The 23,230-nt window shown below is 38.6% G+C and overlaps 1 protein-coding gene across 1 annotated transcript in view; it reads right to left on the bottom strand.

Annotated features, from left to right (window-relative positions):
* The window catches only part of LOC124555064, a 704,233-nt gene that overhangs the window by 414,245 nt on the left and 266,758 nt on the right, over nucleotides 1-23,230 (bottom strand). Inside the window, exons 30-32 of the mRNA XM_047128850.1 lie at nucleotides 8,979-9,244; nucleotides 2,960-3,157; nucleotides 2,560-2,844 (exon numbers count right to left, since the gene is read on the bottom strand). Coding sequence (XP_046984806.1) covers nucleotides 2,560-2,844; nucleotides 2,960-3,157; nucleotides 8,979-9,244 — 749 coding nt within the window. The remainder of the gene's footprint in view (nucleotides 1-2,559; nucleotides 2,845-2,959; nucleotides 3,158-8,978; nucleotides 9,245-23,230) is intronic.

The raw sequence follows: 23,230 nt of genomic DNA, 5'->3' as shown, positions 1-23,230 counted from the left end.
TGTGAAAGAGTGCAGCAGTCCATGACGAGACATATGAATGAGTGCATCGCATCCCATGGAAGCCATTTTTATTCATCAGTGCCATCTAGCACGGCAGCGATGCATTTCCAGACACATGTTCATATTTTCCTCCATTTCCAGCTGGGAATCCATCCCTGGAGTTTGTCGGTTTTATTAATGTTCAACCTGTATATATGCAGAAAATGTGGCCAGTTATCTTACAAGTAATTTATTACAATATTATTTACTCTGCACTGTTGATCCATTCTGATTGGTAGGTAAAAGATATGAGGTTGATAGACTGTTGTTTATAATATTTATAAACACTGGTGACACTTCGCTCTCCTGTGTCAAAACATCAATTTGAGACAAGCCTTCACTATCAGTGGTGATGGATCCTCCCTTCTGGGTATCCTCTTTCTGCTGAATACTGAGCTTTATCCTTGACAGGATGTCTTTGACCATCCGTTGTGACCTGGATGCAATGCAGCTCCGTATCATGTTCTGGGATGATTTGTTGTTGCTGCATGCACACTGCCCATTTCTGGACACATGTTCATAGTAGGACCTTTTTTCCACCATTTCCAGTCAGGAATCCATCCCTGCAGTTTGTCGGTTGTATTAATGTTTACCTTCTATTTTGACAAATCCAAAACATACAAGGAAGTGGACTGTGAATATTATTGCCTATAAAAAGTTTTTGATGGTGTTGAGCCATAGTCATGCAACATTTTTTAAAGGAGTAAACTGCTATTTAATAGTGTATTAATATATTTATCTTCTGTACTATCTAGATTTCAGCTTTCATGCCTTTATCGGGTACAATGCTAAAAGTTGTTAGACAATTACTATGTTATATCTGTTAAGGCAGTCCAAAGGGCCAGCTATGGACTGTCTTAATAGATGTGACACAATAATGGACTAAAAACTTTTACCATGGTACTTGATAATGGCATAAAAGCCGAAATCTAGATAGTACAGGTTATACATATAGTAATACACAGTCAAATGGTGTTTTAAAAATTAAATTATCAGTTACATTTGGAACCAAAAAAGGGAGCAAATCATTAATTCTGACTATAATTTCTTCAGAGCAATTAGAGCATTGGAAGTGGAAATATGATAAAGCTGTATTTATGATGTGGTGGAATTAATAACAAAATTCAGGAAAGAAAATATAGTTGTTCATCTAAAGTGGTTAAAGGGGAACCCAGGTGTTCAGCATAATGAGGTAATAGATGGTCTTTCAAAAGTCACCATCAAAGAAGAGAATCCACTATTTGTACAGCTTCCATATTAAGACCTTCTTCGTGTTTCAAGAAATGAGACATAACAGCAATGGGAACAACAGTGGAAAATATCATGGGAAAAGAGATTTTCAATTGTTTCTGTACAGCACACTAATCCAACAAGAGCATAGTACACCCTGAAGGATCTTCCAAGGAGAACGTGATAGCAATTATTCAAATAATGTTGAAACATATGTTTTCTTGTATGCCTCTAAAGGAACAGAATGATAGACTCTTCCACATGTAGAAAACATCCACACAGATTTTAATCAAATCATTTTAGGATGTCCTAAATGTATGCCACACAAAAACAAACTGTGAGAAAAACTTGCAAAAATCAGACTCCCATGCCAACAAATGTTAAACTCTGATGAGTCAGAGCAGTTGACCACCCAACAGTTGTCAACAATGTGTGGGGTGGGGGGGAGGAATGGAATGCTCTCCTACAAGATCTCCATACCAATCTTGTGGACACCATGGGTGCACATTGCAGGGCATGCACTGCAGTCTGTGGTGATCATACACCATATTAAGAACCATCTCCCACATTTCCAAAAAGCCAGGGGATCATTATAAATTGCAGTGACTTCACTGTTATTATTGTCTTTGGATAAACATGTCACATCTGTTTGTCTCATTGTGTGTTTCTTTCAATTACTTTCTGCACTAAATTCGAGTAGTTCTTTCTATGTATGGTCCAAGTTTCAATGAGCTATGTTGCATGGCAGTGACACGTTGTGTACAAGTTACTTTTGTCTTTTTCACACATCAGTGTATTTACAAAATAACTAAAATAGTATCTATATGATATCTAAAATTCTTGTGCGGAAAAAAAATTGTTCATGTAGTATCATAACCATCTTACTTTGCTTGTCCTGTATTAGTAGTACACTCCTTGTACAACATGTACTCTACATGAGCAATTAAAAAATAAAATGCAATATGTTACAATCTTAAATTTAGAGTTTTTTCATTAATTCTTGGAGTGTACATGACCCTTTAAATGTCATGACTTGCTCCACATCATTACAATTTATGGTATAAAATGATCCGCAGAACATGAAACTACCTAACTAATTAACTATTCATTAAAAATGTAAATAGGTGCTCTATTTTTCTACAAATTCAGATTTTAAAATTTACAGTTGCAGTTCTGATACATTATTGTACACGATCTAGATAATATGCAATGGTAAGTCATTTTTCTACATTCAGCTTTAAAACAAAATACATAAATTTAAGTGCAATTCTGCGATTGCTCCATACTCACAATGAAGTCAAAGTCATCATAAAATTCTGCTGTTCCATTAGGCAAAACCAAGTAGCCATGCACTGCATACAGAGTGTCTTTCTCATCAATTTCCAAAAATCCTTTAATTGTTGGGTAGATAACGGCATCCAGTTCAACAAGACCTTCCCAGCTAAGTGCCTCTTCATATAGAGTATCATCATAATAGTCATCCTCTTCTGCTTCCAGAAAATTCAGTTTCTTGTTTGCTATTTGCAGATCAACTGGTGGACGTGGCTTATTAAGTCCTTTCACTTTCACTCCAATCTATAACATGCAATAGCTATGTTTCAAGGTGTCTGAGGCAACAAAGTATTTATATTGGTTCTCAAAGTGATTAAAAACTTCATTATATTGTAAAATTATATATTATTATACATACCTTCTTTCCGGCTAGTAGGAGGCTCATGTCAAAATCAAGTCCATTTCCATATAAAATCTTGGCAGTAAAGCCAGTCTCTTCAAACCTCTCTACTGGTGTGTAAATTTTATATGAATACTCAAAATTTGTAATATTCATATAATACCAAATTCCAGAAAATCCTAGGATTAGTTTGTTCCAGCCAACTTTGAAATTTGCCTGTAATAAATGAGAAGTATTGACAAACTTAATATTCTTTAAAATTACTTAAGCAATATTTAGCACTGTATTTCAAAACTAAAATAAATAAAAAATAAATAGAAGCATGTAGAGTAATGGAAAAATGATGAATGCTTGAACAATGAAAGTCCACCTGAATGAGCATAGTAAAAGGAATGTTAGCAAGTACAGGGACAACCACAGTGCTACATAGTGCTTAGCAAAGATGTTAAATGTGTAATTCTGGGCAGGATAGTACACTACTGCAAGGGAGACTGTTCCAGATTGGTTGGCCTCATATTTGGGCTGGCAAGTGCCCTTGGGTGACACAGGGAAGCAGAGCTCCCACAGTCAGCAAAGAGTGTACTGATACTGGTTATTAAGGGAATTGCTAGTAAGTAAATGTGAATATAATGGTATATGTTGTATGAAGATAGTTCAAACTATAAAGATATTGTGCTGTTTGGGACTTTCTTGATGTAAGAACTGCTTGAAGATTCTCAGGCACAGTGTCAGATCCTAGAGCCTAAAATGCATAATATTTACATGAAGCACCTGCTTGTCATCTCTACCTGTGACTGTGGCTAGCTGTTGTGTCTTGTCAGTATATACACTGGTTCACTAGAAAAGCATAGGTACCAAGAGGACTATATCATCGTCACAGGGAACATTGACATCAATACCCCTGTGTGGGAGGCTAGTGGCAGATGCTGCATGCATGGCATGGCAAAGTACAGGCACAAATTTTGGACCCCTGTGACTGGGTGTGGGAAAGATGTTGGTGCTGGCTTAGCTGAATTAGTTTGTCGGCAGCTGATGATTTCTTTGTTCCACCAATACTGGTTCCCATGCTTTTCTGAACTGAAAATATGTGTCTCTGGTCATTAAGTTGGTAGCTATAAATATTTCAACTTCTTCTTTTAATGACAAAAGTGAAGTATATGGAGGCTAACAAGATCTTGGTCTCTCCATAATTCATGCTGTGTCCTGTATCAAGATTGTTTTCACCAATAGATTTTTGGCTGACTTAATCTCATGTTTCATCTGGTTCATTGTATCTGCTTTCAACAGAGTGACACATTGGCTAGATGTGTCACTGCATTAAATACAGATATGATGAAGATAGACATCTGCCTCCACAAACTGAGACCCCATCATTAAAGAAGTAATCAAAGTCATACAGCTAACAACTTAATTAACAGAGGCAAAGCTTTTCAACTCAGCAAATTATGCGAACTATCACTGGTAGCACTAAGGAATCATCAGTCACAGACAAATAATTTCAGTGCAATTATACTGATGGGTAGTCAAAGCTGGGACAGTGTAAGTAACAACAAATAAAAGTCTCTTGCCACTGTTTCACTTATGAGACAATTCCTCTCTTTTTTTTGTTGTAAGTGGCGGTAGCAGGCACAAAAGCAAGCCATGCCACGAGAGGCGACAGGTCGAAAACACCCATTATCAGAATGCGACAAACAATGCATGACACAGTACAATAATGGTTGGTTGGTTGGTTGGTTTGGGGAAGGAGACCAGACAACGTGGTCATCGGTCACATCGGATTAGGGAAGGATGGGGAAGGAAGTCGGCTGTGCCCTTTCAGAGGAACCATCCCGGCATTTGCCTGGAGTGATTTAGGGAAATCACGGAAAACCTAAATCAGGATGGGTGGACGCGGGATTGAACCGTCGTCCTTCCGAATGCGAGTCCAGTGTCACAGTACAATAATGCATTTTCAGCTTAAGAGTGATGTAAACACCTATAACAAAGAGAACAGCGCTTATCAGATCAAAGCAAAATAAGCAATCGATTCAAATCAGACGAAGCATCTGAAAAAGGAAGGGTACCCGTATAAATATGGACAGAGTGCCTGAAACATAGCAATGGCTACTTGGTAAAGCTTGAATGTTAAGATTACAACTCAAACCAAACTACTGTAGCTGTATCTTCATCCATTTGACCAAAATTGTGTCTCATGTTACAACTGACCAACTTTGTTTTGATTTGGAGGTGCGGTCTAAAACTTTTCTCTCCTATTGAATTTTGAGTCTCAAATTTCAGGTGCGGCATAGAGTCAGGAAATTTTGTTTCCAATATTTTCAGCCTCATTTTTCAGGTGCGGCTTAGATTTGAGTACAGCTTAGATTTGAGTAAATACGGTAAATGTTTTGACAAGTAGATATGAAGTGAGGAAAACGAGACCAATGGTGGAAGAATATAGAGAGGAAAAGAGGGAATAAGTTATGTAGGGTGAAGAAAAGGCATTATGAAAGGAGGGAGAAAGAGTGATTGGATGAAATGAGGGACAATAATGAGATATAGAAATTTTATGAAAGGTGTACAGAACTGATGAGAGGATTCCAACTGAATGCAGTCTTCTATAAGGATGAAGATGGAAATGTATTTGCAGATAAAAGCAAAGCTTTGGTAAGATTGCAAGAGTATTTTACTGAATGACTGAGTGTAAAAGGCAGATTTAACAGACAGGAAGCCTTAAATGAGGAAGAGGAGTAACTGGATTTGGAACTGGAGTAAGAATTAGAAACACAGGAGCAGGAAGTAGAACCACCAGACATAGAGGAAGTAAAGAATACAAGTAAAAAGCAGCAGGATAACAAGGCACAGATGCCAAATCATTAAAATGTAGGGGGGGGGGGGGGGGGGGGAAGATGGAAATAGCTGTTAATGAATTAATAAACCAGTTATGGATAAATGAGGAAAAGCCTAAGGATTGGAGCATGGGAGTAATCTGCCCATCATCTAAGAAACACAATAAGTCAAGAGTGCAGCAGTTACCACAGGAATATTGTCTTGGATATATTGTATTAGTTCGTTAGTAAGATTTTAACCTCTCAACTAGAATACTGTGTGGAAAGGATACTGAAAAAAATATCTGGCTGTATTTAGGAGAAATAGATCTACAATGGACCAGATATTGTTTACTGGGGCAACTGCTCAAGAAAGCAACTTCATATGTTGTACATTGGTTTTAAAGAAGCGTGTGACAGTCTAGAGAAGAATAAGATTCCCCTGATTATTAATGATTTTATAATTCCACTAAAATTTGAGAGCCTGATGAAAATGACAATGAAAGTAACAGTTATCAATGTCAGAACAGGCAAGAGTTGTCAGAAGGATTCCATTTAGGGAGAGGGCTGCACTTCTCTTTAACTTAGGAGTAGAAAAGGTAATACATCAAATGCCAAAGAAACCAGGGGTAACAATATTTAACCTCAAGTCCAGCTGGTGGCATATGCAAATGATGTAGCATTAACTGCAAGAAATGTCAGAACTTTGCAGGATAATTACACTGCATAAGAAGTAGTGGTGTGGAGGTTAACACTGTATGTGAATACAAGCAAAACAAAGTATATGATGATAGGAGATCCTGGTAGGGATATAAAAGAAACTTCAATAAAATTAAATGGGAAAGAGTATGAAAGAGTGCAAGTGTATAAATATCTAACAGAAGATGATAAGACAGGAGTAGAAATTTAAGAAAGGACAGTAAGTGGAAAATTCCTTGTAGAATCTATTCAAATCTAGAAATGTTAGTAGGAATACAAAAATCAAAATATGTTTGTCTATTTTAAGATCTTTAGTAATAAAAACTTTGATGTTTGCCGATGACATTGTAATTCTGTCAGAGACAGCAAAGGACTTGGAAGAGCAGTTGAATGGAATGGACAGTGTCCTTAAAGGAGGATATAAGATGAACATTTACAAACGCAAAACGAGGATAATGCAATGTAGTCGAATTAAGTCAGGTGATGCTGAGGGAATTAGATTAGGAAATGAGACACTTAATGTAGTAAAGGAGTTTTGCTATTTGGGGAGCAAAGTAACTGATGATGGTCGAAGTAGAGAAGATATAAAACGTAGACTGGCAATGGCAAGGAAAGCATTTCTGAAGAAGAGAAATTTGTTAACATCGAATATGGATTTAAGTGTCAGGAAGTCGTTTCTGAAAGTATTTGTTTGGAGTGTAGCCATGTATGGAAGTGAAACATGGACAATAAATAGTTTGGACAGGAAGAGAACAGAAGCTTTCAAAATGTGGTGCTATAGAAGAATGCTGAAGATTAGATGGGTAGATCACATAACTAATGAGGAGGTATTGAATAGAATTGGGGAGAAGAGGAGTTTGTGGCACAACTTGACGAGAAGAAGGGACCGGTTGGTAGGACATGTTCTGAGGCATCAAGGGGTCACAAATTTAGCATTGGAGGGCAGTGTAGAGGGTAAAAATCGTAGAGGGAGACCAAGAGATGAATACACTAAGCAGATTCAGAAGGATGTAGGTTGCAGTAGGTACTGGGAGATGAAGAAACTTGCACAGGATAGGGTAGCATGGAGAGCTGCATCAAACCAGTCTCAGGACTGAAGACCACAACAACAACAACAGTAATGTATGGATCAGAAGGGTGGGTGATGACTACAAAAGAAGAAGGCTGGATACTGAGATTTGATAGGAAGGTTTCAAAAAATATATTTGTGGCAGTGAGAGAGGAAGAAAGCTGCAGAATAGGGACAAATGCAGAACTATAGACACTTCTTGAACAGATGAAAATTGTAGCAAAAATCAAGCATGGAAGAATAAGATGGGCTGGTCAAGTATAGAAAATGCAGTAAAAATCAAGCATGAAAGAATAAAATAGGCTGTTCAAGTACAGAGAATGCCAGAAACTTGGAGTGTTAAGAAATTTTTTACAAGAAACCTCAAGTGGAAAAGGAGAAGAGGAAACCTCAGGAAAAGGTGGCTTGGAGAAATGGAAGAGGATCTAAAAGCAATGAGAATCAGGAACTGGAGAAGGAAAGCAACAGATAGAGATTAATGGAGATAGGTGAAAAAGGTGGCCAAGGTTCTACAAGGACTGCAGCACCTACCAGTAAGTAAGTAAGTGCACAAATCACTGAGCCACAACAACTAGCCACAGTCACACATGCCGAAGGTGAGCAGCAACCTTGTGGAAAAATTGTGCTGTGTAGACAATACAATTAGATTCTGAGCCCAAGAACCTTTCAGACTATATACATTTTATATGTTTTCTGAAGCACCATATTTCTTTTTACTGACAAGTGTCAAATGAAATGCTTTCACACACTGAGCTGCTGAATGTGCAGAATCTTCATCAATAGTGGACAATGTAGATGGTATCTCCTTGGATTGTTATTAGTTTCATGACAAAAAAATAGTTGTTCACACAAACATGTATGCAAATATAAATGTGATTTGGCCTCACTGATGTGCATCTTGGGAAACACTATAAATCTGTGTTACACTATCACCATAACAAGTTCATTGTGGTGTATTAGATCCCCTTCAGCAGAGCAGAATTTATAAGAAAGTTATGTCTAGTTTTATTTCCAAAGGTACAAGTGATGCAAGTGGAAATAAAATACTACATAATTTAATATTTTATGCAACACTGGTCCTGAAAGCTTGTGTCTAAATTCTCATGGGGTTTCAAAATGTTTTGATGATAAATTGTGAGAATTCTTTATACATATCTAAGCCATTTACATGTTCTTTGTATCAGCAAAAAAGTCATTTATTACAATACATTTATGACAGAGTCACTCCTTTAATTTCCATAAACTGAGTGATTTACACCTGAAAAGAAAAGAACATATCTGAAAGCATTGTTTCTGTTAAATCATTGCACCATCCAAAAATTAAAATTTTAATTTACACCTCTTGCATTATTAACAATTCCATTTTGCATACATTAGTAATCTAGCGAAAATTGTATTGTGATCAGTATAAGTATTTCCCTATTATGAATTTTCAATAATGAACACCAAATTATTTGTAAATTACCGTGTTAGGCTTTAATTTTGCCATTATTACTGCTTCTCTTAGAAATTCCATTGGAGACAAAACTTGGAACACAATATCAAAATTTTTGGAGTTGAGAATATAGAATTGCACTTCTACTCCCAAACCACCAACTGGACTCTTCACAAGAGCAACCAAGTGTCGTTCTTCTTCAGAATATCCAAAACGACCAACTATCGTGCTATAATTTGGTATTGGAGTAGTGATATTGAAATAGAGGAAACTGTTTGTGAGCTTCTCAAAGTGACCTGTGTGTGAAAGAAAAGTTCATATATTACATATTGTAGTACTATATTGATAAGTACACAAATATAGACAATGGAGAAAAAACAGTAAAAGAAACAAAATTACTTCAATATTTTTGTATCTGTATTAAACAGTGTGGAGGATATTCATGGATATTGTTTTTTACTGAAACTTTCAGTGTGATAAATGAATGTATTTATGTATCTCATCACTTTGATCTCTACAGTAATGAAAGAAAGACAGAAAGGAAGGAAGAGTACGAGATGCCTTCTGACTAACTATACTTTTTTAATTTAATTACCCTACATCACACAAAAAACATGGTTTTGTATATGTTTCACAGGTTTATATTTTAGAAGACCTAGGTTTCAGGCTAGAAGCCCATTTCCAGTGTTACTGTGTCAAAGATGTTATTTGTGTGCTCTGGTGCATTAAAAATAAAAAAGTCTACAACATACAAAGAAATTAAGTGGTAATCTGAAATACATCAGAGCTTATGCAACAAAGAAATTATATGATGATATGAAATATTGCTGGTAGAATATCTGATGGATTACAGATTAAATATTAATTTAAGTTAACTGATTATTCTATCGCTTCATGAGAGAACACCATAATAACAAATAAAAATCACTATATTGCTTATGTTCTATAGGATCTTGTGATTTGTGCTAGAATTTCCCATCTCTTCCAGAGATGTCATAGCAGCCACACCTAAGGATCCACCATAGTGATAAGCTAGCAATTCATTCAATCTGGATTGCGGCAAGTACTTCCTTATGCAGACTCCACAGAACTTCATTTTTGAAAAAGGTGTCATGCACTTAATCTTTTCTAAGATGCCCTATTATTGCATCTGCAAGACAGCCAGTGTCAAGTAGTGATTACAGAGATTCTGTGCTCCCACATATTGCAACTCATGCATCAGTTCCACTGGGGCATTTCCAGAATGAAGGGTCTTGCCTGGTGGTATGTGTTCTGGCCATGTGTAGATGAGGATATTGTGAGAGTAGCTCAAAAATGTCAGGCATTCCAGTAGCAGCAATAAGTACTGTCCCAAACTATCCAGCCATGGCCTATGCCTGCTCACCCATGCATGAGGTCAAGAGCATGCTAATTTTACATGAAAGTTCCATGGGGCCACTTGGCTGATTCTAATATACAATCTTCTCATTTCCAATATGTAATAAAATGCATCAAAGCATTATGGAAAATACTGCCAAGATCTTGCAACTACATTTTGTACTCAGGACCCCCACTAACTCTTGTCTGAGGTTATGGTCTACCATTTGCTCTTTTGAATGTTCAGCAGTTTTGCACTCACAACGGAATTAACAATTTTACCACTACTACCATTTCACTCTGTGTCTAATGCCATTATATAATGTTTGTGATAATGTTTAAGATGCAGACTGAAAAAATCTTGACATCCACATCTATCAGTCTTGCACTGATGTCCTATTTGTCCTCATATCAGGCAACACCATTCTAAGATTGAATCCCTGTGAAACTTTTGTATGGATGCACTCATCACTTATTGCTAGAATTGATTCAGCCCCAATCAGCACAAGTTTGAAGAAGAAGTAGCTGCAACTTTTACAGTCAGAATCCTCATTTGGAAGTACATGTTCAGACACATATTTGGCTGGATATGTGACTCCATCTCCACCCAGCGAGGCCACCATCTGGTCCTGGTAGCCAAACCCAGAAGCATCCATTGCAAGTGCTGGACTCACACTTGTTGGGCCAACTCTACCTCTGGATATGCCACACTAGTGAGGGCAGCTTGCCTCATCCACTCCAAAGACTGATGAAAGCAATCTTATTATCCAGTAGTAAGATAACATTCATGCCAGTGGATGCCTGGCATTCCCAGTTTTTCAGCCATCATACATCACCCCAATGTATCTGGACCCAGATGATACATAAGAGGAAGGCCAATATGTGCCAGATCTGATTTCAGACCCACAGTCCACTCAGGAACCAGCAGGAAGCTGCAAGTCCAACCCACTGCCCACTTTGACATCTCTGGGGCCAGACTTAAGAGTGCCTCCTCTAACACCACCAGCATCAGGAGCTGCACCCCAGCCTTCGCAGCAGGCTGTTCTAAACTCACCTTATCCTGCCCCACATTGGCAAGGATGGTTCAATGGCAAATGAATTTTGTATTCCCGCTGGATATACAGGAGAGATCAGCCAGGATTTAATTAAACTATTATGCAGTTTCTTGTAATCCCACTTGTGATATGGATGGATCGGTTGACACTATTATGCATATGCACAGTGAGGTCACTTGGCGTGGCAAGGATTGATACATCCACCAGTACCAAGTCACATGGGTGAACAACAGTGGCAGATTTAAGAGCTACTGCAGATTGTTATTGTCTCACTTATCTCAGCTTGCTGATGTGTACTAAATGCTCTCTGATTGACAACCTTGTGATACTTGGCTATTTCCTGGACAATGATTTGGATTCTGTTATTCCTGACTGTCAACATTTATCTTGCATACAGACATTTTTATTTTCCTTGTGTGGAGAAGTCTCCATTCTCCATTCAACTGCATATTGTGTGTGACATGGGTGAATTAAGTGTGTTTGTGTGGAGACTTACAGAATTTTAACTGGAATTTGAGAGGCTACTGCAGGGTTTATTATTTCCTTTGCCTGCTTTCTTTCTTTTCTTTTTCTGCAGTATGCAGGAGTACACAGGGTGGGTTGACAACCATTGTTTAGAGCTTTAGTTTTGGCAATGCAGTGTTTTTAATGAACATCAGTTGTGGATATATGGACAGATGCCAGATATATATCATAAAGTGAAATGCAGCATGTTTATGCAGAAATGGATGCTCTGAAGGAGCTGGATAAGAGGAGTCTGTGAACGTATATTTACCCTGTACTTTAAACAAATTGTTGCTTCTTGTTTGGATATCTATACTTTGCTTTCATACTGATTTTATGTTTCATGTAAAAAACGAAACAGGTACAGCATAAAAAAGGGACAGAATGTTATCAAGGCCTTAACAACAGAGAGACAACAATGTGTTTAGCTCTATATAATTTTTTTTTTTTTTTTGGGGGGGGGGGGGGGGTGGTATGTATTTCCCCACAGTAAGGCTGTAGCTATTTTTCTATCAATGTATTCCTGGATACTTGTGTTTACACATTTCACTTCCTTACATTTTCTATTTGCTCCACAAGAAGGATGGGAAGCTTGAGATTATCCAAACCATATCCTCCTTCCATCTGCATTACTGGTGCACTTCATTTTTGGTAATTTGTATATCAGTTAAGTGGAACTGTTAAATACTAGTATACATTAGTTTAAGAGGCAAAGGTGTTATAAGTGTGGCAAATGTTTGGAAGTTATGCTAAATGTTCTCATTATATACTTTGACTTCATTTATCAGAATTGCTTTACTCTGCAATGGAGTTAATGTTAATAAAATATCTATTCAGAAAAAATAAAAACTTTAAAAATATTAAATACAGTGAACAGGAAATATATCTTGTAGATTCTTCTATTTAGATCTTATAATTATACATTCACTTCACATTACATTCACTTCTCAAATGTATCTGTTGCTAATAACAAAAACTAGCTTCTCATGAAATGTGATTTATCAACAATATATATATATATATATATATATATATATATATATATATATATATATATATATATATATATATATATATATATATAAATTTCTATGCAGATTTTGCCTCCTTGTCCAGGGTTCAGAGTACAGTTCAGTATTCTGGTTTAATATCTTCAACAAGCTCTCATCATACATATGGCAGTATATTGGCAATCATTCTACATTTTAGTGAAAATTAAAAACATATTATTAGCCACAGTTTACACAAATTATCCAAGTACATAGACTGCAGGATCAAACAATTTTGTAAGATGTATGACAGTGCTCACTGGGACCAGAATTCAGTTATTACAGGATGTAGGGAACTGTTATTCTCAATAAATATCAGAGTAGGCATGTTATAATCTTCGGCCTGCAGACTCGTTTGATGCAGCTTTCCACACTACTCTATCCATTACTAAATAAACTGTCCCTTGATAGTTCAGGATGGGTTCTGTCAACCTATCACTTCTTTTAATTAAGCTGCAACATAAATCTCTTCACCACCCAATTCAGTTCAGTACCCTTTCATTAGTTACCTTATCTTCCCTCTAACTTTCAGCACTGTTATATGGCACCACGTTTCAAGAGTTTCTATTTTCTTCTAGCTTGTACTGTTTATCATTCATGCTTCACTTCCATATAAAGCTACACTCCTGACTAACACTTTCAAAAAAAGAGTCAAATTTATACTTGATGTTAACAAATTTCTCTTTTTCACAAAATATTTTCTTCCTATCACCAGTCTGTGTTTTAGATCCTCTTTGTCATTATCAGTTATTTTGCTATCCAACTAGCAAAACTCATCTATTACCACTTGAAGGATCTCGTTCTCTCAGCATTGCCTAATGTACTTGGGCAACAATCTATTACCTTTTTTAAATTTTTGTTGATTTTCACAATGTAGCCTCCTTTCAGGCTGCTATAAGTTTCATTCAACTGATCTTCCAAGTCCTTCATCATCCCTAACATAGTTACAATGTCACTGTTAAACCTTAGAGTTATTATTTCCTCTTCTTGAGTTTTAATTCATATTCCTAATGCCCTCATTGGTTCCTTAATTTCTTGTACTATGTACGGGGTAGATAACATTCGTCGTAGGCTACAAATTTTTTCACTCCCATCTTTACTTCTGCTTCTCTTTCATGTCCATTGATTCTTGCAACTTGAAGTAATGTGTGCAGACTTCAAAGCCACACACATTAGCAGTGTGTTATCATCTGTGAGAATGAGCCATGAAAGAGCAATACTGTGAACTTCTAATAGAGCCTGCCACAGGTGAGTGCCTATTTCAATCTTGCTGTGATATGCTCATGCTCAGTTTTGTGTTATTATGTTTCACATTCATTTACCTTATCTTATTGTGTTCAGTGTATGTTATGGTGTTTGTCATACGTCCCACATTCTAATAAAGTTGTAGTAATATTCTTAGTTGTGTTCTGTGTCCAAGTTACAACACAAGTGATGATGAATGTGGGACTGTTCTTCACATGGTTTAAGCCTCCGGTTAGTACTTCATAGTGTCTACAATGTCTGACAGTGCTACTGATGAGCTTTTACACCAGCTGGTTGATCAGCATGGGGTTCCTGTTGTGACACTGCAGCATCTCAGTCAGCAGCAGGAGGTGTTTGCCACAGTTCAACACACTCAAACCCAAGTATTGCAAACACTTGTCTCTGTTTTGGCCAATTTGGATCTGTTTCAATTTAGATTGCCTACCATGTTACCTCTTGCATTTTCTGTTGTTTACCCCGCACCATTTCCAGCTTACAATGAGTCTGCTGAAGAATCGGAAGCCTACAAAAAATGGTTGTGGCAGCATTTTCATGCATCTGAATTGACTGATGTTACCTTATGCCCTGCTTTATTTTGGTCTTGGTTATAGCCTCACATGTATCAACTCCTTTGCCAACTGGCCAACCTGTAGGATCTGTCTTCACTCTGTTTTGATAACATGTGTGCCTTTCCTTTGAAATACTACCATAAATGGATGCACATCATTGTCACTCGAGTTGACTTCTATTGGTGTTGCATGAAACTAGAACATTCCTATAAGACTTGGGCAGCTGAGCTTCATGGTTGAGGCCATCATTGTCACTTTGTCACTGATGTGCATACGACCAAATGGTTTGTGATGCAATCATTCGCTTGGCCCCAATTTTGAGGTTCATGAGTGGGTCCTTCAATGTGAAAACCCCTCCCTCTCAAACGTTCTGGCTATTGCAACATCATTTGAGGTTTTGGGGGCTCTGGGTACTCTGGGTACTCAAACTGAATTGTGGTGTGAGGTGAGGTTGCAGAAGTTCAACCCACTTCCCCCTGCCATTTTCCCGACAGTTCACAGGGGAATGATACGGTGGCAAAGGTCCATGTGAAAGCAAAACATCATGCAAAATGCAAGCCCATCTCACTGTGCCCGAATGAACTTTTTGCTAAGCTTGCAGGTGATCAGTATTTTTTGAAGATCAACCTCTACAATGCATATTTGCAACTTCCCCATTGATACTGCCTCTCTATGGCTCTCAGTTGTTAACACACCTTTCGGCTTGTATCCATACTTGTGGCTACCATTTAGTGTGGCCAGCACCCCAGCAACTTTTCAATGGTTTCTTGAAAACCTCAAAGGGTCTGTGCCTGGCTGTGTCAACACCCCTGATGATATTGTGGTGTCCAGTTCTTCCACTGCTGAACATCTCAACGACTTACATACACTCTTTTCAGTGTCACAGACACCCAGGTTAAAACACAATTTGGAAAAGTGCAACTTCTTGCAGCCTTCTATTGTTTTCTTGGGTTCAAGGTCTCTAGCACTAGTATCAAACCACTTCATCAGAATGTCTCTGCCATTGTGTCTCTTCTGCATCCTACATCAGTGAAGGAACTCTAGGTTTTTCTAGGTAAGATTGCTTAATATCATCAGTTCTTGCCACATCCATTACATGACTTACTGTGTAAGGGGACATGTTTCCATTGGTTGCATGCATTTGAAATGGCATTTTCCAAACTGAAGTCTATGTTACAATCTGCATCTTGTCTCATAACCTACCAACCGGAAGAACATTTAGTGTTAGCAACAGACGCATCCCAGCAGGGGCTGTGGGTGGTGTTAGCTCATAAATATTCTGATGGCTCCAAGCAGCCTACTGCATATGCATTGAAGATGCTAAATGCAGCTCAGACTAGGTATTCACAGAGAGATAGAAAGAATCCCTCACCATTGTTTATCAGTTGGTGTGGGCTAGTACTACCGATCTGATTTTACAGACTGTGATAAATTGCGTACAACATGGCTGGCTTGAGACCCCTCCATTGTGGGCATCTGACCCCCTCCGTAACTACTATGTGTGTCAGCATAATTTCTCTGTCATTGATGGTATCCTATTCCTTGATATGGACCATTCAGGCCATCATGTAGTGGTTCCCTCAGCTCTCCATTCAGATATCATGCAATTGCTGCACTCTGATCACTGGAGGGTCTCACACAACAAGTGTTAGCCTGCTGTCATGTTTCTTGGCCTGGTTTGGATGGTGATATCACTCATTTGGTTACGGCATGTTCTCAATGCACATAGCAGCAAGCTGCTCCACAGTTGCAGCCTTCACAGGCCTGGGATCATCTCCACATTGATTCCACCAGCCCTTTCCTTAATGCATACTGGATAATAGTTCTCTCAGTTCCCATATGTTGTTTTTTGCCCATCAACTTTGACCTCTAACACCGTGGCAGTCCTGTCAAAAAAAATTTTCTATTGAAAGACTTCTGACAACATTGATCTCTGATAACAGCCATCAGTTTGTGTTGCTGGAGTTTGCTTCTTTCTGCAACACTTGCAGGATTCACCACATTTTGGCCCTGGCCGTCTGGACATGCGGGTTTGGTCGTCACCCAGAACGAATTCCCACCATCATCTCCTGATGCTACGGCTGCTGTCTCTGCAACATCCATACAGAGGAGGGTCTCTGTGCACATCATTATGACAAGTTGCTTTTGTGTATGGAACACCAGACAGCCCTATACAGGACACTGACATCGCTACGCCAGTCTGCATCTTTCAACAAATCACCTCATGTGGCTGGATCTCTGCCATGATGTACGAGGGGTCCCCCATCATTGGTGGAGGAATCTTCCACAACTTCTTCAATACTGCTACCAGTACTGATGCACCTGCCATCCACACCGGAGTTGTCTCCTCCATTTCAGCCGCCAACTGTGGGGGCACTACCACCAGCAGGCCCTGGACTTGATGTAGACATGGAGGTCATGCTGATGTGAACCATCCTACCGTATTGGTTGACACGAGAAGGTGGACTGTGATGCTGCCTGCACCCCAAGTACTTCCAACCATATGCCCCAGTATCAGTACATCATCTCAGTCACAGCCTCGTGGAGGAAGATGCCATGGACATCTCATGAATTCAAGCTGTTCCCCTAGGGAAGATGAATGAAGTAATGTGTACACATTGGCAGTGTGTTGTCATCTGAGAGAGTGCGCCATCAAAGAGCAATGCTGTGAACATCCAACAGAGCTCACCACAGGTGAGTGCCTATTTAAACCCTGTCACGCTACGCTCACACTCAATCATAATATTATTACAGTTCGCATACATTTGCCTAACATTATTTAGATTGGATTGTTAGGGGGAAGAGACCAAACAGCGAGGTCATCAGTCTCATAGGATTAGGAAAGGACAGGGAAGGAAGTCGGCCGTGCCCCTTCAAAGGAACCATCACGGCATTTTCCTGGAGTGATTTAGGGAAATCACAGAAAACCTAAATCAGGATGGGCGGACGCGGGATTGAACCATCGCCCTCCTGAATGCGAGTCCAGTGTGGTAACCACTGCGCCACCTCGCTCAGTGGTTCCTTACATTATGGTGTTCAGTATATGTTATGGTGATTGGTGTACATGCCACAGTCTAATAAAGTTGTACTAGCATTCTTAGTTGTGTTGGGTGTTCAAGTTGCAATACAACTGTAGTTGGGTTCCTTTACAAGTACCAAATAACATTTCCTCCCCATATTTTATCCCTGATGACTTCAAGATTTCAAAGAGTGTATTTCAATAGTAAGCATATAAATAATAAACAAGAATTAATATGTAAACTGCTATTACTTAGAATAACTGAAGAGGCCACAGCTTTTTCAAAGCAGTGTCTGCCCTGCTAAACTAATGTTGAATAAGCATGAGTTGCTTACAGAAGTTTAGTAGTAGTTAATTATTAAAGATGTTCCAAACTACTGCCTCTCTTTGTTGATGTATGTGTTGACCTATTTCACATTCCTGAAGGTTCAACTACATTAGACTGTTCCCACTTGAGTGAGCACCCATGGGCAAAGGTAGGAAAGTGTTGACAAACAGTTGACATGTGGGCAAGCAGGAAGTCAGTGCACTCATAAAATTCCAGCTGAGTAGCTGCAGGTAGGGATGCCCAAGTAGATTGCACATGGACAGAATGCATGCAATAGGACTGCCTGATGGGTAGTCTATAATATCTGCATTGCCTGTTAGGTAGTTGTAAAAGTTGCAGATAACATTACTCTACATATTTTATTCCTGACATTCTACATAGGCGAGCATTAGAACAGCCTGGACTACATGATTAATTATTTAATTTTCTACTGTTATCAATGTGATGTAACTGTCACACAATAGTTTTAACTGAAATTTGATAACACAAGAATAAACGTGATTGGATATCATTGCTACTTTAATGTCTGTCATACAATAACAAGTTAAGTAGTACAGTGGTTAAGTCATGGAATTTGCACTTGGGAGGATTTGGGATCAAATCCTTATTTAGCCATTCTGATGTCAAACTTTTGTTCTTTCTCTAAACTTCTCCTGGTCAATGCTTGAATGATTCTTTCAACATGACCTTCTTACATCTATATCAGTGCTCTGCAAATCACTGTTAAATGCTGTGGTTACTTTCCTATGTACCACATATTGTGGTTTCTACCCATTCCATTTTCTAATGGAGTGTAGGCAGAATGATAGCTAAAATGAGTCTGTGTAAACTGTAATTAGGCTAACCTTGTCTTTGTCATCCCTATGGGAGTTATAACAGGGGGATTGTAGTATTTTCCTAGTTTCTTCAGTTAACATTGATTTTTCAGTGTTTCCATGATACTCTGAGTGACCAGTCACGTTGCCCTCCCTTACATGCATTCACTATCCCCTGCTTGTCCAATTTTTTATGCATACCACACACTTGAGCAATATTCTGGAATGGGCTACAAGGAATGTTTTGTAAGCAATCTTCTGTCTGGATGAATTGCATGTTACAGTGTCCTACCTGAAACCAGGCAAAGCAAATCCCAGAAGACTTTATATCATTGGTTTAGAATGAAAACCTCATATCACAAAACTAAAACAGAATTATTTTTATTGAATTATTAGGTAGAAAACCTCTTATGCCTAGTGAAGGGAAAAGCAAACCATGTATATTGTTAGGCAACCATGTTAAGTGAGAAAAACCACTCATAACTGTTCTGAGATACAAGGTTCTCATTATAAGTCAACAACATTTTTCCAGAACCTTGTATCTCAGAACAGTTATGAGTGGCTTTTCTCACTTAACATGGTGTGTGTGTTAGGTTAGGTTAGTGATGTTTAACGTCCCGTCGACAACGAGGTCATTAGAGACGGAGCGCAAGCTCGGGTAAGGGAAGGATGGGGAAGGAAATCGGCCGTGCCCTTTCAAAGGAACCATCCCGGCATTTGCCTGAAACGATTTAGGGAAATCACGGAAAACCTAAATCAGGATGGCCGGAGACGGGATTGAACCGTTGTCCTCCCGAATGCGAGTCCAGAGTTGTGCCAGATTCTGTCCCGTTGACACATTAGATCATCAAAATCCCAAGCTGGTTGGAGGGCCCTGGCCCCTAATGCTCCAAATGTTGTCAATTGGGGTGTGATATGGCAATCTTGCTGCCCAAGGTAGGGTTTGGTAAGCACAAAGACAAGCAGCAGAAACTTTTACCATGTGAAACTTTTACCTTGCTGAAATCTAAGCCTAGGATGGTTTGCCATGAAGGACAACAAAACAAGGCATAGAACATCACTGACATATCACTGTGTTGTAAGAATGCTGTGGATGACAACCAACAGGGTCATGCTATGAAAAGAAATGGCACCCCAGACCATCACTCCTGGTTGTCAGGCTGTATGGCGGGCGACAGTCGAGGTCATATCCCACCACTGTCTGGGGCATCTCCAGACATGTTTTTGTTGGTCATCGTTGCTCAGTTCAAAGGAGAACTCATCACTTATGACAATTCCACTCCAGTCAATGAGATTCTAGGACAAAGATGTGGTGGGATACCAACCTGAATGTCACCCACCACATGGCCTGACAACCAGCAGTTATGGTCATGAGTGCCATTTTTTTTTCATAGCAGGATGCCTTTGGTTGTTATCCCTAGCACCATTACAGTATAGTGGTGCATTGACCATATTCTAGGCCCCTTTTTGTTGCACTTCAAGGAAAGCCTTCTTGGACTTACATTTCGGCAAGATAATGCCTTCCCACACACAGTGAGAGTTTCTACAGCTCGTCTTTGTGCTTTCCAAACCCTACCTTGGCCAGCAAGGTCACTGTGCGACCTCCAACCGTCTAAGGATTTTGATGATTTAACGCACCAACTGGGCAGAATTGGGAAAGGATATCCAACAACTCTACAAATCAATGCCATGGTGAATAACTGCTAGCATGAGGGCCAGAGGTGGACCAATGCATTATTGACTTGCTCAATTCGTGAAGCTCCTTCTCTTGAATAAATCATCCATTTTGTTTTCTTTTATTTATTTATTTTTTTTTTTTTTTGAAATTGTAATCATTTGTTTGTCTGTACGCATACATTACATCTACTGATTTCTGTATGATTCAGATAATTCCTTAATAGTGCATCATTTTTTTTTTGTCTTAGAGTTTATGATTCCTGCTGTTAATAGCCAACAAAATATAATTGCTCCCTATTATTAATGTATGATCAGGAAACTTGTATTTAATATCCTCAGCATTCTCACTGTAGTTTACTTATTACGCAGTAAGTAAGAATTTTCAATTTCCAACTGACAGAAAAAATTATCTGTCCTATACTTCACATCTTTTATGTGCAGTAGTCTCACTAGAGTAAACTGCATTACTTCTAGCAGTGGCTATACAATTTCTCTTGGGATCCAACTTGACTATCTGATACCTGATACAAGACTTGCTTGTGAATAATGCTTTCAGCAGTAATTACTAATGGTTTCCATCAGATAGTAAAACATTTCTATCACTGCCTTTGATAAGTGAGACTAATGCTGGAACACTACCAATAAAGGGAAGAAGGAAAGAAGGACAGTGAGGGTATAATGTTCTGATGAGGGCATTGGACATGATGGACAAGACAGGACTGGAGAAGGAATGAGAGCATCAGCCACTTACTTTTAAAAGGAATCATCCTGACATTTGCCACAATGAATTTAAAGAAACTGCTGAAAACCAGAATTTAGGTGGATATATAGGGGCAGTGCTTTAATCACTGTGCTAGTTCACTTTGAGGGAGACACCTCAAGTAAAAATGTCCTACATAGATTGTTCTCTATGATCCTTTTATAAATAAATTAGAAAGAGTTTATTTTTGAGAATTGTTAGGTGTTCACAAAATTATATTTTTGAAAATTTTTATAAGTTACCAGTACGAGTGTTGTGGACAACTTATTTAATAGGAAATCAGCGATTTTGATTCACAGTCACTGCAAAGAATAGATCACCTTGAATTTCAGTGTATAACAGTGCAAATAAATTTACATTTTCGAGAATTTTTGGAAGTTACTGTTATCTTATGCATAACCCAATTCATAGTAACTTAGCATTTGTAATTTAGTTACTATAGCAGATATTGTAGCTAACATATTGCATCACATCTAGGTTACCCTTCAAGAGAAGTATTTATTAACTATATTCATCATAAATTGACTCTGTTTTTGACTTTGTTAATGACTGTAACTAAACTCAAAAAATTTTAGGAAACTATTAATTTTTACCACAGGTTTTTATGTTGCCTTAATGGAAAACCCATTTTGTGTATTTGTTTCAATTCTGATAGGAAATTGGTAATTTTTTAGCTCAACAGGTTAAAAGACAGTTATCAGGTTTAGTTTAAAGTTATTTGTTCACTATCCTGTAATACTCTGCACCAGCCTCACTGTGAATGCTGTTCTAAAACACAGGATGAGTTGGTTGACATTTGTAATCAGTCGACTGGCAACTGCTATGTATCATTGTGTTGGAAGATCTCCTGAGAGTATTGTACCTGTGGTATAGGTACCACAGGTACCTCCAGTACTATCCTCTCCTGTGAATCGAGTCTCCTCTGCAGGATGTACAGGATCCGTCATTATCTATCCACTTGATCACAAGTTGTAGGTCAATGGTACATATAGGCATCCTGTGCAGGGTACATGGGTACCAGGGAGGACTCAGGGTGTTATACCAATCTTCCTAACCAAGTTCAAGGTGATTTCTTTCAGTGAAACAGTGGAACTCACTTCACCAGTTTTGGGAACCTTCTTTTGTCCTGTGTTGAAAGCAGGCAAACACAAAAGAGTAGGAGGTCTATTAATAATCCACAATTCTATCATACAGTATAATGGAATCTCTTCAGAAACTGGCAGCAAGAGACAGGGAAGAACACCAGGTGCACTCAGTGTGTATATCTAGGGGCCTCATTCAACATGTTGAAGAAGCTATTCTGGCAGCAACCAAGTGCAGATACTGGCAACAGTGGAACAAACAATACCTGTCACCTGGGCCTTAAGATCATACTTGGGTTATTCCAGCAACTGATAGAGAAGGTTAAGAAGACATACCTTGCACACAGAGTTTCAATGAAGTTTACTATTTGCAGCATTGTATCCTGATATGATCATGGCTCTATGGTTCTGAGCTGAGTGGAAGGACAGAACCAGAGACTTTTAAGGTTATGTGGCATGTCAGGCTGTGACTTCATGGAATTGCGCCATAGGGTTGAGAAATATAGGGTCCCTCTAAATGGATCACGCATGTGCTATACATCAGAGGCTGCTACCCAGGTAGCTGAATGTTTGTGGGGTGCACACAAAGGTATTTTACTTTAGGTAAATCTCCATCCAGTCCAGATAATGACAGCTATAGGAAACCCAAAAGTATAACATCCAAAAGAATGACCCACACAGGTGAGAGTATTATAATCCTAGTAGTTAACTGCATTTGCAACAAAATGGCACAGTCTGAAGTACTCCCAAATAGCAGTGAAGCGCACATAATACTGGGTATCAAAAGCTGGTTGATATCTGAAATGGATAATAGTGACACTTT

The sequence above is a fragment of the Schistocerca americana genome, chromosome X (genome assembly GCF_021461395.2).
Source record: "Schistocerca americana isolate TAMUIC-IGC-003095 chromosome X, iqSchAmer2.1, whole genome shotgun sequence".
Lineage (NCBI taxonomy): Eukaryota > Metazoa > Arthropoda > Insecta > Orthoptera > Acrididae > Schistocerca > Schistocerca americana.
This window is presented reverse-complemented; position numbering and strand designations above follow the sequence as displayed.